The following is a 17,886-nucleotide window of genomic DNA, read 5'->3' as shown; positions in this document are numbered from 1 at the left end:
ATAATGGCTGAAAACTAAAAATGAATTTTTTTCATTTTATTCTTATTTTTCCTGTTATAACACGTTTAGAATAAAATAATTCTTAGCAAAACGTACACCCCAAAGAAAGCCTAATTAGTGACGATAAAACACAAGCTATATATTGTTTTGTTGTCATAAGTAGTAATAAAGTTATAGGTGAATGAATGGAAGGAGCACTGACGGGTGAAAATTGCTCTGTTTTTTTAAAGGGAAAAACCATTGGGGGTGAAGTGGTTAAATGACTTCTACCTTAGGCATGCAGCTACTGCAAACCAATTTTTGCCCCTTAAAATAATTTGGATGGTATCAACAGAAGAAGCTATGTTTAGTGAGTTTGTGCAGCTCTTGAGCCCTTTGTTTTGGAAATTTGCATCTTCCAACGCAGCCTTTAAAGTAATACACTGTGTAGATGTTATAGGATGCTGTTATGATTCAACAATCATGGCATTATTTTACCGATGAAATGAGTAAAATCAGGAAAGTCACTTTTTACATTTTTGCGTGCTGTATAAGCATTTTTATAATAATCCAAACATTTGTATAGCGATTTTCTCCTGTTGGACTCAAAGCATTCAAGAGCCGCAGCCAAAAAAGGGGCACTCAAGAGGCCACCCTGCAGTGTTAGGAAGTCTTGCCCAAGGACTTCTTACTGAATAGATACTGACCGTAGCCAGGATTCAAACCCTGGTCTCCTATGTCATAGATAGATATTCTTTTGCTTGTGATATTTTCAACATGTGCTTGTGATATTTTCAACATTTAACTTTTGAATCTACCCTTTAGTTTGTTGTTGGAAGAGATGGCGTTTGTGGAACCATATGTGAACATTCTCCTTTTGACGGGATAGTCCTTGTGCAATGTACAGAACATCTACTGAAATACATGTAAGTTTTACTCCAAGTGTCCTTTTAGATACTGGTGAAACAAATTAAAAACATGGTGTAAGGCGCAATGCTGAACAGTATCTCACAGTAGCTTTTTATACTTTTTCCACCCCTAGACCAACTTTCTGTTTGCTCCCATTCCATGTGCACCCAGCCCATTCCATGTGCTGCCCCCTCTTCCATGTACAACAGCCCATATCTTTCATGAAAAGTTCTCTTGGGCATTAGCTCCTCTCCTCCATATGTCGCTCCCTATTTGCAACCTCCTTTTTCCATTTGCAGCAACCCCTCTTTTGTATGCAGTAAGCTCTGTTCCCTCGCCCTCTTGGGTATTAGAAAATAAATAGTAAACATCACTAAGTGGTCTTTGGAGCTTACAAAATCGTAGTAGTTTTGGTTCAATATGACATAACAAGGTACTCTGTAAAACGTAATTCTCAGTAGTAACACTCACCTTCTTGCTTTCCTTTATGTCCTCTAGGTGATTTGAATTACGCTGTCTGTATCTGTCCTCTGGGCAGTGGACAGCAAATCAGAACTAGCTGAGGTTCACCCACACCCAGCAGCTTTCCTTGCCATTCACTAATTACCTCCTCCTCTGATAGACAGTCCACAGATATTGAGGAGACTGATAGATAGAACCTTCTGTACAGCAGCATCAGAACTAAACGAAAATTGTCCAATGTCTCCCCTCACCATTAAACACCTCAGGAGTAAAATTCAAGGTGTAAAGAAATTCTTAAAAAAATTCTGAAAAAGAAAATATTTTCCTGCTTTCATCCAGTGGTCAGGTGATTGCTACCAGGTTTTTCCTCCTGGTCCCCCCTCCAGTCTGGTATAGTGAGGCATGTATAACATTGTGCTATGCTGTTTTTTTTTTTGTTTGTTTGTTTTTTTTTTTGGGGGGGGGGGTTACATAATGCCCTCTTTTGCAGTAATGTTATTTATCTTCCATATTTGCAGTGCTAAACAAAGAAGAATAAAAAATAGAATGGTATAGATTTAATGCAGTCAAGCTGCAATCTAATAATTATCAAAAATGTCCTGATCCCAACACACTTGTGTGAGTGTTCTCCAAATTGAACAAGTCATAAGAGCACTGTCTATTTTCACTTCTGTGTTATCTGCGCGTGGCGTGTGGTCTTAGGTTTATTTACATCATTACCTTTTGGTAGAGCTGCCCTATCTTCCTGAGATGCCTGGTGATGCTGTGTTTGGGGTGATATGGAAAGGACGCCATCAAAATAAAAATGTGGAGAATGAATGTCAAGCACCATCAAGGACTGAGAAATGTCTAATAGGGAAGTTCTGCTGAGCTGCGTACATACAATGAAGCCAGGAGATTTGGGCTCACCCTGCTCCTGCACAAGTCCCGACGGTGCTATTTACTATTCCCCCTCCCAGTCCCCGTGGATATTGGGGAGATGTAATTCAGCTACCAGCTATTGCTTGCAGCTGAATTACAGTGTTTTATAGTAATTTGTTCTCCCTCTTTTGACAACACCCAGATTACTCATTGAGCACAGCTATAGCCATAATTCCTATGGTAGGCTATGGTGGCGCCGACTACGCCCAAATCTCCGGCGCTGTTTTTATAGCTTCGCTGTGCATTGCTAAGGTCACATAATAACAGCAATTTAGGGTTATAAATGAAGTTATTTGGAATTCTTATCTTAAGTGATCAGCAAGTAGTAGTGGAAAAAAGTGTCATATGCAATCCTCAGGGTTGCCGATGCTCAGCAGAGGTAATATTGCTGACGTTGCACAACAAAAGACCAAATAAATGGTCCCAAGGATGTTTACAGTACACTTGTCAAAACAGAATATGGAAGTTGCCATCAGGCTCTTATTTACTATTAGGGGCTTGAGTGCTTGTGTACACTGTTGTCCTGTATCTGTGGAGATGACTGGCAGTCCATGAATTACAAAGGGGCAATGATATCATCACTCAAAGATGTTTTGGGCAGTGTAACCCCTTAATATAGCCATGGTTGGCTTTTACTGACTTCCTTTTGAATAATCCAGTGACGAGAATGTTTTTGTACATTTAACTAAAATTTAAAACACTACTTTAAAGATGGGTTAGCGATGTAGATGGAACTGTTAGAATTAAATTTTTTTATGAAAGAGCGGCTTTTATATCCTGTATGTGATTGATACCTAGAATTAATAGATTAGCAATAGAAGAAAGATTACTAAACACTTTAAATCCAGCATGAAAGGCATTGTAAGGACTAACAGTATGTCATTAAATGTGATAATCTCATAAATTGAGTCTTTGTTCAGGACATAATGAGAATATTACACTCATTCCACGTAAAAAGATTACATTACAGTTTAAAATGTCATCAATAGTTAAGATATGACATTAACTATTTACTTTATAAACACTTGAACTATGACATTAACTGTTTATTTTTATACATCCACTTATAATTTTCCAAACATTTAAAATATGCCATCAACATGTTACCTTTGAAATACTTTTGACATTGCATTAACGTATTACTTTATTTTTACGTAATTTTAGTCTTTTTCTCTGAGTCCATAAAAATTCTGTGTAATTTAGAATCATAATGTATGCTCTGCATGATTAACAGAGAGTCTGAATAGGGTATTCAAAATGCAATTGATACTGGTTATACATGCATGAGGAAACTGAACTATAGTACAGTAATAATAAATGAGATATTTGTGGGCTACAAGGACACCTCACCTTGCTATTCGATATTGCCTGCATTATATAGCACCGGATGCAGAGCGCAAAGTAAAACTTAGTTCTCTTTGCGCTTGTGGAAATCTAAGGCTGGATTCACAGTGGTCAGTTGCATAACACACACGTTATAATAAGTGTAAACTGCAATGGAGCCTGGACGTAGACTTTAATACAAAGCCTGCATGCAGCAAGTTAGAATAATGTGATTCATTGCAATGTTATACTGAGGACAGCCCCATAGAATTGTATGGGCAGTGAGTTGACATGTAAAATTATTCTGCAACGCAACTGAGCACTGTGAACTAGTCCTTAGAGCAGGTGTCCCCAAACATTTTCGGTAAAGGGCTGGATCAACCTACTTCAGACTGCTGAGGGGCCAGTACATACATAAAATGATGTTGAAAAACATTACATTGAATCTAGATATTGATTCCACCCAATCATGCCCGGAGAAGAACTCCCAGCAGCAGCCATTCAGTCATGCGGTGCCCAAAGAAACTCTTTGTGCACTAGACAGTGAAGCATACCCAGGTGACAACAGCAGTGTCACTTAATGCAGAATTGGATGCTAGCAAATTACTGCTTGCTGGCTTCTACAGTATGTGGACGGGTGGTGCCAGCACAGCTATTCTGTATGCAGGCCACTGATATTTAAAAGTGCAGTGGGCCACATCTTTAAGTTATACATTTTGTGTTTGGGGGCCAGTGAAAAAGCCTCAGGGGGCCGCATTTGGCCCGCGGGCCATAGTTTGAGGACCACTGCCTTAGAGCATGCTTCTTCTGCTACTGCTATATTGTTGTGAAAATAAAGTGATACCAGTATCAGGATAAAGACCAAACTGTACTGAATAAAAATATATATTCTGACCAGGAAAATGAACTCTGATGTGAGTAATCTTGCTCTTAACATTTATGAGTTTGTAATTTTACATAATTTATATTCAATTTCCAGGAAAAGCAGCCCTAAAAAGTTGGTGAGGGCTGATTCTGTCAGCGAACTTCCTGCTCCCAGAAGACTTAGATGGAAGTGTTCTCCTGAAATTCAGGGACATTTGGCCTCATCTGCTGAGAAGCTGCAGAGGTATGTGCAGAGCTGCAACCAATTGTATCTATTACCTTGAACACAGAAAGCATAAATGTAATCCTACTAATATAATAAATGGGAAAGTTCAGATGTTTGGATGTTTGGATGTTTGTTACTCGATCACGCAAAAATGGCTGAATGGATTTGAATGAAATTTGGCACACACATAGTTCATTACCTGGAATAAAGTATAGGATACTTTTTATTCCCATAACCAAAAAGGGGGCGGAGACAAACACAAATTTCACTGGAAAATGTAAACTGCAGCCATTCTTACACTGTTACTGGTAGGGTTCTCAAACTTTGCACAGTTGGTCAGTGGGTGACTGGGATTAATATTCAGAAAGGTGGGTGGAGTCTATAAAAGCCAATCAAAATTAACCTATTGATTTTCAATGGGAATATTTACATTGCTGCCATTCTTGCACTGTTAATGGCACAAGCCTCAAACCTGGTACAGTTGATCATTGGGTGACTAGGGTTCAATTTCAGAAAGGGGGTGAAGCCACAAACAGCCAATTAGATTTGTTTCATTTCAATGCAAATGATGGATGCCAAACACCGCAAAGATCACAAACTTGGTAATTGAGTAATTGATTAATTGTGTGTGAGGTTGTTAGGAAAGTGGGCGCAGCCAACACCAGTCAAATACATAATCGGGCAATACCGGGTCATCAGTGGGCGGAGACAAATACACATTTCACTGAGAAAATGTAAACTGCAGCAATTCTTACACTGTTAATGGTAGGGTTCTCAAACTTTGCACAATTGGTCACTGGGTGACTAGGATTAATATTTAGAAAAGTGGGTGGAGCCTACAAAAGCCAATCAAAATTTACCTATTGATTTTCAAGAAAAATATGTAATTACTACCATTCTTGCACTGTTAATGGCACAAGCCTTTAACCTGGTACAGTTGGTCATTGGGTGACTGGGGTTCAAATTCAGACAAAGGGGTGGAGCCACAAACAGCCAATCAGATTTGTTTAATCTCAATGCAAATTATCGATGCCAAGGACCGTAAAGCTCACAAACTTGGTCATTGAGTAATTGTGTGTGAGGGTTAGAAAAAGTAGGCGGAGCCAACACCAGCCAAATACATACCCGAACAATGTCAAGAAATTAGTGGGTGGAGAAAAATACAAATTTCATTGTGAAAATGTACGCTGCAGCCATTCTAACACTGTTAATAGTAGGGATCTCAAACTGCACAGTTAGTCACTAGGTGACTGGGAATAATATGCAGAAAAGTGGGTGGAGCCTACAAAAGCCAATCAAAATCCACCTATTGATTTTTAAGGGTAATATTTAATTGCTGCCATTCTTGCACTGTTAATGGCACAAGCCTCTTGCACTGGTAATCACCTGTACCTGGTACAGTTGGCCATTGGGTGATTGGGGTTCAAATTCAGAAACGGGGTGGAGCCACATCCAATCAGATGTATTTTATTTCAATGCAAATTATTGACGCCAAAGACCGCAAAGCTCACAAACTTGGTCATTAAAGGGATACTGTAGGGGGGTCAGGGGAAAATGGGTTGAAGTTACCCGGGGCTTCTAATGGTCCCCCACAGACATCCTGTGCCTGCGCAGCCACTCCCCAATGCTCCGGCCCCGCCTCCAGTTCACTTCTGTAATTTCAAACTTTAAAGTCTGAAAACCTCTGCGCCTGCGTTGCCGTGTCCTCGCTTCCCCTGATGTCACCAGGAGCGCACGGCGCAGGCACAGACCATACTGGGCCTGCACAGTACGCTCCTGGTGCCATCAGCGGGAGTTAGGACACGGCAACGCAGGCGCAGTGGTTTTAAGACTTTAAAGTCTGAAATTCCAGAAGTTAACTGGAGGCGGGGCCGGAGCATTGGGGAGTGGCTGCGCAGGCACAGGATGTCTGTGAGGGACCATTAGAAGCCCCGGGTAACTTCAACTCATTTTCCCCCGACCCCCCTACAGTATCCCTTTAAGTAATTGAGTAATTGTGTGTTAAGGTTAGGAAAAGTGGGTGGAGCAAACACCGGCCAAATACATACCCGGGCAACGCCGGGCGTCCAGCTAGTAAATTATAAGTCAAATGTTATTCAGGGAATGATAACTTTATGCCCGGGTTATATTCTAGGAATGTGCAAAAGTTTTAAACAATCAATCACTAATGAAAACAATGTATTGTGAATACTGAAAACAAACTTTTATACTTGTGTGCCTCCTGCATATTTTTGACCATAAGTACGAGTATCTACCAACACAGGTCAGCTTATACGCAGTAACCTTGAAATGTGCTTTCAGTCTAATCTGGAGACCAAATCCTTGCAGAGTACTAAATCTTAACATCGCTGTAGGGCACATGTGTCGAACTCCAGGCCTGGAGGGCCAGATCCATGCCAGTGTTTAGGATGGACTGAGAAAGCAAGGAATGTGTTCTACCTGATGGACCACACCTTTCCTGATTCAGACCCATCAATTTATTTGAGCTGTATCAAAAATGTGTGAGGATCTCGGCACTCGTAGGACCGGTTTGACATACCTGCTAGGGTAATAAATATCGGTGAATGTCTGTAGGGGCGGTACTAATAAAGTGATCTCAGAGAATCTGCGTAGAGTACCAGATCTATGAATCTGGAGTTGGAAGGAAGACAATACCTTCGGCCTTATGTCTCCTCCTCCAGCAATCTCAGAGAATCTGCATAGAGTACCAGATCTATAAATCTGGAGTTGCCTGATGTCTCCTCCCCCAGCAATCTCAGAGAATCTGCGTAGAGTACCAGATCTATGCATCTGCAGCTGGAATGAAGACAATATCTTTTGCCTTATGTCTCCCCACATTCTGGACTCCTCAATACATTATCCTCAGCTGAAATAATCATTCCTGAGCATTTTTGGCTGGAAATCTGAAGTGTATACAGGTGTCCCCCAGACATCACTGGCCTTACTTTAAGAGCTCCATAAGGACAGAGCTCACTTGCCTGATAACTTAATGTTCTGTGGAAATTTCTTATTATTTTTAATGTTTATATAGCACTAACATCTTCTGCAGCTCTTTACAGAGTATATAGTTTTATCACTAACTGTCACTAAGAGGAGCTCACAGTGTAAATACCTACTACAGTCTTAAGTCCATGACTCTAGCGCCACTTTAGGGGGAAGCCAATTAAATTATCTGTATGTTTTAGGGATGTAGAAATCAGAGACTCCTTGCAGATGTTGCCTTAGGTGGGATATGAACCGGGGATCCAGCACTGCAAGGCGAGAGTACTGTCCACTACACCACTGTTCCTTATGCCTGGTGCTACTCTGGCATCTGCACCTTCTCCCCTTTCCACAGGGCAGCATACAGTGCATAGCTGGGGGCCAAGCAGCGAGTCTGCACAGCACTTACTTAAAAACTGAAATAATACCCACCACCCCCACTGCAAGGGTGCCTAGGGGCTAGGGTGGGCCTGTTCTTTTTCCCTTTCAGTAGAATAGCACAGCAGAGCCTTATATTTACTTGCTCCAGAGCGGTGTTGAGTCACCTTTTCTCTTCTCTGCAGACACATGAGCTATGTTACATATCTCCCTGCAACTCCCAAAGCATGTCATGTGGCATATTGGGACACTCGAGAGGCAGAGTGGCTTACTGGCTACACTTACTTGGTGTGGTAGAGGCAAGTTGGATCCTAGGGAGGGGCCACCATTAGATTTTCGTTGGAAGGACCCTGTAATATTTAGTTACTCCCCAGCTGCCACCCGACCTTTAAAGAATGCTTTGGGTGCATGGATTTTTACTCTATTTTCAGCAACCAGTTTGAGTAAAACAAAATGGCAGTCTTGGCAGATCACATTTTTTCAAATTCGTATAATTTAAAGGTACAGTATATAAACTTGCTGTACTGTGGAGATTATAAATACCCTTCAGAAATGAACAGATAATGCTTGTCAAACAAAAACTGCCAGGTTCATTTACAGAGAAGTAAATTGCTGCTTATTACTTATATAACCACTTCCACCAAAACAGGGCAAAACAGTCTGCCATTTTCCAGGTTGTCTTGTTGTAAACAAGAGCTCAGTTTTTAATTTTTAAAAATGTTTAATATTAACATTATGCAAAATAGCAGACACTCAAAAAAACATGAATTATGTAAGGACATAATATTCAAAACGTATACTTGATGACACCAAACAAAAACCCCAACAGTAGAGAATCTTTCTTCAAAATTGGTGGAGATTAACGTGTCATTATAATAGTTAAAGAGGTAGGTCTTAAAGAGACACTGAAGCGAAAAAAAATATATGATATAATGAATTGGTTGTGTACTATGAATAATTACTAGAAGATTAGCAGCAAAGAAAATATTCTCATACTTTTATTTTCAGGTATATAGTGTTTTTTCTTACATTGCATTATTCTATAATATGTGCAGATTACACAACACTCAGCATTCAAAATTATTCTTTCAGAGCAGTCTGTGAAGTAATGACCTCTCCTCTAGCAGAGAAAAAGTAAACAGTTCACTTACAGTTGAGATAATAAAAGTCAGATAACAGCCCTCTCCACGACTAACTTAGTCGGAGAGCTTAATGGCTTGTTTGCATAGAGATAACAACTGGAGTTTCTCAACTCTTCCTGTACTGGAAACAATTAGACTGATGTATCTGATCTTAATGTTTTATTTCTTAGCTGTACTACACATACAAATCATAATATCATAATTTTTTTTTTCGCTTCAGTGTCTCTATAAGCAGCATTCTTGTCTTAGGATCAGGATATAGATCAAGATCAAATGTAAAAACACTGCTTTAAAAATTGTCAAAAGAGTCAAACAATTTTATAAGGGACTAATATACATCATAGCGGTAGTCTTTAGTAGTATTTACAGAGAGGGAGCCCCACTGCTGTCCCAATTATTGTGCTTGTAATTGATTGAAGTCTGGAAAAAAGCTTAAGGCTAGATTCACAGTGGTCAGTTGCATAATGCATGTGTTATAGCGACTGTGAACTGCAATGGAGACTAGGCATACATTTTAATACAGAGCCTGCATGGAGTGAGTTAGAATAAGGTTATCCGTTACAACACAGTACTGTGAACAGACCATAGAATTGTATGGGCAGTGAGATGACATGCAGAACTATTTTTCAACGCAATTGTCCACTGTGAACAGGGCCTGAACCTTTTGGTCCCTTTTGCAAATACCATTGGATCTACAGTGGCTTGTGAAAGTATTCGGCCCCCTTGAACTTTTCCACATTCTGTCACATTACTGCCACAAACATGAATCAATTTTATTGGAATTCCACATGAAAGACCAATACAAAATGGTGTACACGTGAGAAGTGGAACCAGTGGCGTAGCTAAAGAGCTATGGGCCCCGGTGCAAGTTTTACATGGGGCCCCCCAAAGCACTCTATACATAACAATTGATACGGTACAGTAAAACCTGCCAAGGACAACCACAGTGTCAGAGGTGCAAGAAGGGCATGGGGAACAGTGTGTTAGGGATTATTACTATTCAAAGCATCTATAGAAGTGATTATTACCAGCACATGACCAATAGAGAGCTAATACTGTGATAGAGAGTGAACCCTTCGGGGCCCCTCTGGTCCAAGGGCCCCGATGCGGTCACTACCTCTGCACCCCCTATTGCTACGCCCCTGAGTGGAACGATAATCATACATGATGCCAAACATGTTTTACAAATAAATAACTGCAAAGTGGGGTGTGAGTAATTATCAGGGATGGTCGTAGTCATCCAACTTCGCTATGCTGGAACTACGCACAGTTTTACGCAATTACGCTTCGCCAAACTACGGCTTCAAAATCAAATATTCACTTCGTATGCATTTTGTAGACTACGCGTTAAAATATGCAATTACGCGTAGTGCGAAGCGTAGTGTGTGCGGATGCTTATGCCCGTATGTAGAAAAGGTTATGCATTAATTCCTCTTTAAATGCTTACAACCGGAACTATATGTACATTCCCTTTTCCAATACGTAAATTTGTAAGCATACAATCGCACGCAGAAAATACACGTTAACTGTGCATAGTGGGCGTAAGCTATGCGTAGCGGTACTTCGCTACGCGTAAATTCGTATGCACAGTTTTGAAACTTCACCTACGAACCACGATGCGTAGATACGAACTACGATGCGTAAATTCGCACTGGCATACTTTCTGCACATCCCTGGTAATTATTCAGCCCCCTTTGGCCTGAGTGCAGTAAGTTGCCCATAGACATTGCATGATGAGTGCTAATGACTAAATAGAGTGCACCTGTGTGTAATCTAATGTCAGTACAAATACAGCTGATCTGTGATGGCCTCAGAAGTTGTCTAAGAGAGTATTGGGAGCAACAGCACCATGAAGTCCAAAGAACACACCAGACAGGCCAGGGATAAAGTTATTGAGAAATTTAAAGCAGGCTTAGGCTACAAAACAATTTCCAAAGCCTTGAACATCCCACAAAGCACTGTTCAAGCGATCATTCAGAAATGGAAGGAGTGTGGCACAACTGTAAACCTACCAAGACAAGGCCGTCCATCTAAACTCACAAGCCAAACAAGGAAAGTGATGATCAGAAATGCAGTCAAGAGGCCCATGGTGACTCTGGGCGAACTGCAGAAGTCTAAAGCACAGGTGGGGGAATCTGTCCAGAGGACAACTATAAGTCATTCACTGTACAAAGTTGGCCTTTATGGAAGAGTGGCAAGAAGAAAGCCATTGTTAACAAAAAAGCACAAGAAGTCCTATTTGCAGTTTGCCACCAGCCATGTGGTGGACACAGCAAACATGTGGAAGGAGGTGCTCTGGTCAGATGACATCAAAATCGAACTTTTTGGCCAAAATGCAAAATGCTATGTGTGGCAGAAAACTAACACTGCACATCACTCTGAACACACCATCCCCACTGTCAAATATGGTGGTGGCAGCATCATGCTCTGGGGGTGCTTCTCTTCAGCAGGGACAGGGGGGCTGGTCAGAGTTGATAGGAAGATGGACGGAGCCAAATACAGGGCAATCGTGGAAGAAAACCTCTTGGAGTCTGCAAAAGACATGAGACTGGGGCAGAGGCAGGGCCGGGCCGAGGCATAGGCTGGAGAGGCTCCAGCCTCAGGGCGCAGTGTAGGAGGGGGCGCAGAATTCATTTAGCTGTCATTCCTAATTGTGTTTGAAGCAGAAAGAAATAAGAAAAGGGGATATATGGCAGTGACTGCAAGCCAGGTAACTAGATATTAAGGTGTTGGGGAGGTTGTGGGCCCTGTGGCGCCTCTTAATCTAATAGCAATCAGTGTTTGATGGCTCGGGTGGCAGGGATGGAGGGGCGCACTTTGGTGTCTCAGCCTTGGGTGCTGGAGGACCTTGTCCCGGCTCTGGGCGGAGGTTCACCTTCCAGCAGGACAACGACCCTAAACATAAAGCCAGGGCAACAATGGAATGGTTTAAAACAAAACATATCCATGTGTTAGAATGGCCCAGTCAAAGTCCAGATCAAAATCCATCAAGAATCTGTGGCAAGATTTGAAAACAGCTGTTCACAAACGCTGTCCATCTAATCTGACTGAGCTGGAGCTGTTTTGCAAAGAAGAATGGGCAAGGATTTCAGTCTCTAGATCTGGTAGAGACATACCCTAAAAGACTGGCAGCTGTAATTGCAGCAAAAGGTGGTTCTACAAAGTATTGACTCAGGGGGCTGAATAATTACGCACACCCCACATTGCAGTTATTTTTTTTTTAAATGTTTGGAACCATGTATGATTTTCGTTCCACTTCTCAAGTGTACACCACTTTGTATTGGCAAAAACTCGGTATACAGAGGCGCCAGAGTAGAGTAAAACATTTTAAAAACCGCTTAAAAGCGCTCAAACTTAACCCACTGAGTTGTGCACCCATTTTTGCCTGAGGAAGCGGGGTCACGCCCGCGAAACGCGTTGCATTTGTGGAGTTGAATAAATTACTTGACAATTCTATTTTATTGAGACTCAAGTGAGTTTTCTTTTTTTGTAAGAGGGAGGTGAGTCCACCTTAACATCCCCCTCTCCTTTTAAGCGGTTTTTAAAACGTTTTACTCTACTCTGGCGCCTCTGTATACCGAGTTTTTGCTGATCTTCTAGTCCACCCTGGGTGGAGGGGTGCATCCCCATCTACTATCTACAGAGAGCGACTTCTTAACCTGAGTAGGGTCAGGTCCTAATGCTCCCCACCTGCATTTAAAGTGGTTGCCTATTGGTTACCCCGTGTTTGTGAGTATATATATACATAAAATTGTATTGAACTCTTCATTTTACCTGACAATACTGCACCATATTGGGCTCTCGATTCTCTTCTTGTTTTTAAGCACCACTTTGTATTGGTCTTTCACATGGAATTCCAATGAAATTGATAGATGTTTGTGGCAGTAATATGATAAAATGTGGAAAACTTCAAGGGGCCGAATACTTTTGCAAACCACTGTATGTCTGCTATGGGCACAGGTACTCTTTACAAGGTTTATTCAACTCCCTGCCCAAATCTAGTACCAGCAATACTTAACAATAGTCTTTTATAGTCAGCCTAAAATATAACCTTCATATGAGTATTCAAAGAAGGACTGTTTACCACCAAAAGCAATTGCAATGGGCACATGAGGTTTAGAGCTGAAGCAATGAAGCAAGTCAGCCTGGTCTGATTAACCATGTTTCCATGATCTTCATATTCCCCAGTTTTCAGTTTAACTCAGCATCTGTGAGACGTCCTGAAAAAAACAAGTCTTATCCATGGAGGCCCCAGTTTTCAACTTACAGGACTCAGAGGTGCCAAGCTGTTATTGGACCCAGAGCTGTGTGATACTCCGGTTGTTTATTGCCTGATGAAGCGGGATTGTGCCCGTGAAACACGTTGCAGTTTTATTTCTACCTCAAGCGACAGCATCGTGTCTGTTTTGGTGTGGCTGGTCCACCACCGCCACCCAAATGTTTTAAACCTTTTAGCATATTTTATCCTTTTGGCGCCGCTGTTCATCCATATACCAAGTTCTCCACCCTTGGTGGAAGGGTGGTACACCCTTTTTCTTCTATCTACAGAGAGCGACATCTTAGTCCTGAGTGGGGACAAGCCTAATCTCCCCACCTGCCTATACAGTGGTTGCCTCAGGGGTAACCCATGTTTGTAAGTATAATACTTGCGAGTCACCTTTTTTTTCCCTACTCCAATACATACTACACGATATTGGGCTCTCGGTTTTTCTGCTTTATCCAGAGTCCATGTTACACCTGATAACTATTTCTATTTCAGGGTTGTTTGCAGCACTCATGTCTCCCATCCACACACCAGCCTTTTCAGACATTGCGGCATTTGGTGTCAGTAAAACCAAAGCCTATGACATTGGATGGTGATTGGGCAGAGTATGGGTGGTTCTTGTGTCTCTAGATTTTTCTATGGAAAGCATCATAGGCCCTCTCCAGGTTTACCCCATCTATCTACGGATTAATTAATAGGGAGAGACTGTGGATATTCTGTATTGTAGATCTGTATAGAGGTAAAACAGATAGTGGTCAGGTGAGGTCACATACAAGCAGGAACTACCATTTACTTTACTGAAGAGCAAGACATGACATTGGCAAAAAAAGAAACTTTCCACAAGTTTCATTATTCTTTTGAAAATAAGTTATCATCCCAGGTGTATTACATTATTCTTCCTGTGCTTTGATGTCTAGACAATGAATAACTCCCCACCGAGCATACACATTAGGAGCCACATACCTTATTCATGTGCTGAAAGAGATTATTTCAAATTAGATTTACAGGTTATTCTTTATGTTAAAAAAAATCTATAATCTGCAAGATTCCCACCTATGTAATTAGGGAAACGGTGGAGGGCAGAAAACCACCCCCACCTCTCCAGCTTACCTTATTACTGTACATTCAACTTCAAATACAGCAACAGTCAGTCAAAATTAAATTATGAAGAAAACACATTGCTACACAGATGATTCCTGGAACATGATTAAATAGCAATAAGACTTATTTCCAATCCATTCTTTCTGAAAGTGGAAGGAGCAAGCGCCCATGCAATGGGGCCAAAATTAACGATCGGCCAAGACCAGTGTCCCCAGATAGCAAGGAGGACACAAGAATCCAGAAACTAACAAAGGTCAGCACCACCATGATTGATTAAAATATAAGCTCTTTTAAAGAAACATGTTAAAAAGTATGACTGTATCCAGCAGCAGCCTGCTGTTTCGAGGTATATAGCCTTTCATTAAACAGTGCAGCCACCATACAGGGTGTTACTTTCACATAGTATTATTGCCTTGAGAAAGGTGCCCTAAATGGCTCTGAAACATTTGGAATAAACTTTACCACTAAACAGTGAAATTACACATTATGCTTACTGACTCTGTTACCTTGGATGATATATGAGCAGCGCCAACCACTTTCAGTTAAAAGCACGCCAAACCTAGGCAATATACTAAATGGTCTGCATAAAACTACTACCCTAGGCACACAATCAGTGGCACAACAGTGGGGTAAGTAGCACTTTTGGAAGGATGTTAGCAATGGCACCCTCACTACTTATTGTCCATTTTCTTTTGCACACAGTTAAAAAATTCAAAGTTTAAAATGATCGTTTGTTGTGACTTGCTGTATTGGATATTGAATGCTAAGGCATAGTTCCAGCATTGCAACTGTATGTAAAGATTATAATGAAAGACACTGGAAAAAATGTGTCATCAGCAAGGCATGTACTAGCTCTGAAAATGTACCTGAAGATATTTATTATACCAAGCTCCATCTGTGCCATTTTTTTTTATTTTTCAGGATTGTGAATAACCTTGATTTTACAGTGTATAGATTTAAACAGTATGGAAAAGAGTTTATCAAAAAGCAAAGAATGAGTCCTGATGCTTTCATCCAAGTGTCACTTCAGCTTGCATTCTACAGGTAAAAATCTCACTTTCAATTTTTTTTTGTTTTTAATTACAAATTAAAATGATGTACCAGATCACACAGACAAAAGACAAAAGGTATGTGCACATGTATGAAGAGTGTCGCTCACAGGGATCGGTACTCAATCTCTCAGACGACAGTTCAGGGCCGACTGCTGTATAGATGCACAGGTAATCACATTCAACATAATGTTGAGCAACGTTTCAGCTGCTGGCAGAATGTTAACCATGTGTGACTTAGGGACTAACTTAGAGTGACCCTACAGTGAAATGGATATGGAGTCTGCCATATTTATTTCCTTTTACACAAAGTTGATTCCCTGGCTGTCCTGATGATTCTCTACTTACAATACATTACACCACAGACCCAGAAAGAGTATGCAAAGTTTGATTATAATGGCTGGATACTTGTTTTGGATGTGTGATCCAAAAGATCATCAGGATAGCCAGACAACTTGCATTGTTGAAAAACAAATAAATATGGCACACTCCATATCCCTCTCACTGGAGGAAGCAGGTGTTTACTGATACGTAAAAAATGTTATAATTGCTTTTGCATTTAATATGGAAAAGCCAGGTGGCTAGGATGTTTTGTGTTTTTGTTTTTTATTATTAGCATATAAATAGAAACTCCAGCATAGTTTGTGATGATTGGCAGAAAATGAATGGCAAAAGGTAAAGGCTTTGTGCCCAGTTACAGGGAGGTTATATGCTGCCATCAGATTTCAGATTTCTCAAATACCAGTGCAAGCTGCCAACAACTCTCTCCCCATACAACTTACCTATACTTGTTTCATGAAATAAAACACTAATTCTGGCTTTTATGGAAAGGAAACATGTTTCACTGCTCTCTACTTTCCTGCTGTCAGAAGACTTCAGGGTTCTCCAATCCAGGGCCCTGGGATTCATCTTCATCCTTCTTGCTTGAGGAGTCTTCTCCGCTTGATTAAATAGTGGCCGTCTCCAGTCTTCTGAGCTCACTTGATTTGTTTCCAAATTTTGATTGAAGAGCCAGAAGTTCCCCCCATGTTCCTTCTTCAATGTACTGCGTAAAGCAGACATAGGCATTTCATATTTATATCGCTGCCAAGGTTATGTCAGTGACACAACCCAGAAAAGTATATGCGTAAACATGGCTAGTGGCTTTATATTAGTTTTTGTGCTGGATTTAAATAACAAACATTAACCTCCCTGGTGTTCAATTTCTGCAGGATGTCGGTGCAAAAAAAATGAAATTCATGAAGTGTTTGCCTACAACTTACCAAAATGCATCAAGCAAGGGTCTAGTACACATTGTTAGTATAATTAAAAAAAAAAAAAGTGTCAAACATCAAATCTTGTCAAAAATAAATTACATTTATTAATCACAAACAAAAAAACCTACTCATATGGATGAAGACATGGATTCAGAAATAAAAGTACAGATGCAGAAATAAACACTGTATAGCAGGGGTCCCCAACCTTTTTCGGCCCGGGGACCGGTAACCGTCCACATTTTTCTCTGGGGCCCGGGGGGTATTCGCGGCGGCACAGCAAGCACAGTTGCCCCAGTATAGGTAGTCTAGGTACCCCGCTGCAGCTAGTATAGTGCCCCAGTATAGCTAGTATAGTGCCCAGTGTGCCCCAGGATAGCTAGTATAGTGCCTAGTGTGCCCCAGTATAGTACCCAGTGTGCCCCAGTATAGCTAGTATAGTGCCCAGTATGCCCCAGTATAGCTAGTATAGTGCTAGTATAGTGCCCAGTGTGCCCCAGTATAGCTAGCATAGTGCCCCATGTGCAGCTAGTATAGTGCCCCAGGATAGCTAGTATAGTGCCCCAGTGTAGCCCCTCTCCCCCCGCGGCCGCCGCTTCTGTTACCTGCTTTGAGCTGGCGGCCGCTTCCTGTCACAGATTCCCCGTAGCCGCTATGAGGAATGCAGCATCTCCTATTACAGCAGCGCTTCCTGCGCAGCTGCTGTAAGGAGGGAAGAAAGCGGGGCAGCGGCTTCCTGTAGCGGCGATCGCCGTTACCATGGAAACCGGCGCTGTCTCGCTTTCTTCCCTCCTTACAGCAGCTGCACAGGAAGCGCTGCTGTAAAAGGAGATGTTGCAATCCTCAAAGCGGCTACGGGGAATCAGTGACAGGAAGCGGCCGCCAGCTCATAAGGAGCGGCAGCCGCGGGGGGAGGGGGGTGAGAGGCCAGACCCGCCGTGGCCCAGCTGGCAACTGCCCACGGACCGGCAGTGGGCCGCGGCCCGGTGGTTGGGGACCCCTGCGTATAGCGTTTACCCTAACACACCTCCTT

At 41.6% G+C, this 17,886-nt stretch overlaps 1 protein-coding gene and 1 long non-coding RNA gene across 5 annotated transcripts in view; one reads left to right on the top strand and one right to left on the bottom strand.

Moving 5' to 3' along the window:
* LOC137536591 (uncharacterized) overlaps nucleotides 1–17,886 on the bottom strand; it is a 156,340-nt gene that overhangs the window by 80,318 nt on the left and 58,136 nt on the right. The window contains exon 7 of one of the 4 annotated variants that reach the window (XR_011024580.1): nucleotides 16,456–16,645. The exons of the other annotated variants lie outside the window; for them this stretch is intronic. This is a non-coding gene — a long non-coding RNA (uncharacterized lncRNA). Of the gene's footprint in view, nucleotides 1–16,455; nucleotides 16,646–17,886 lie in introns of those variants that run through there. 4 annotated transcript variants of the gene reach the window in all.
* The window catches only part of CHAT (choline O-acetyltransferase), a 146,628-nt gene that overhangs the window by 97,307 nt on the left and 31,435 nt on the right, over nucleotides 1–17,886 (top strand). The window contains exons 9-11 of the mRNA XM_068258835.1: nucleotides 805–905; nucleotides 4,574–4,702; nucleotides 15,473–15,595. Coding sequence (XP_068114936.1) covers nucleotides 805–905; nucleotides 4,574–4,702; nucleotides 15,473–15,595 — 353 coding nt within the window. The remainder of the gene's footprint in view (nucleotides 1–804; nucleotides 906–4,573; nucleotides 4,703–15,472; nucleotides 15,596–17,886) is intronic.

Source organism: Hyperolius riggenbachi, chromosome 10, assembly GCF_040937935.1.
Source record: "Hyperolius riggenbachi isolate aHypRig1 chromosome 10, aHypRig1.pri, whole genome shotgun sequence".
Taxonomy (NCBI): Eukaryota; Metazoa; Chordata; class Amphibia; order Anura; family Hyperoliidae; genus Hyperolius; species Hyperolius riggenbachi.
The sequence above is the reverse complement of the archived record's forward strand: the minus strand, read 5'-3'. Positions and strand labels throughout refer to the sequence as shown.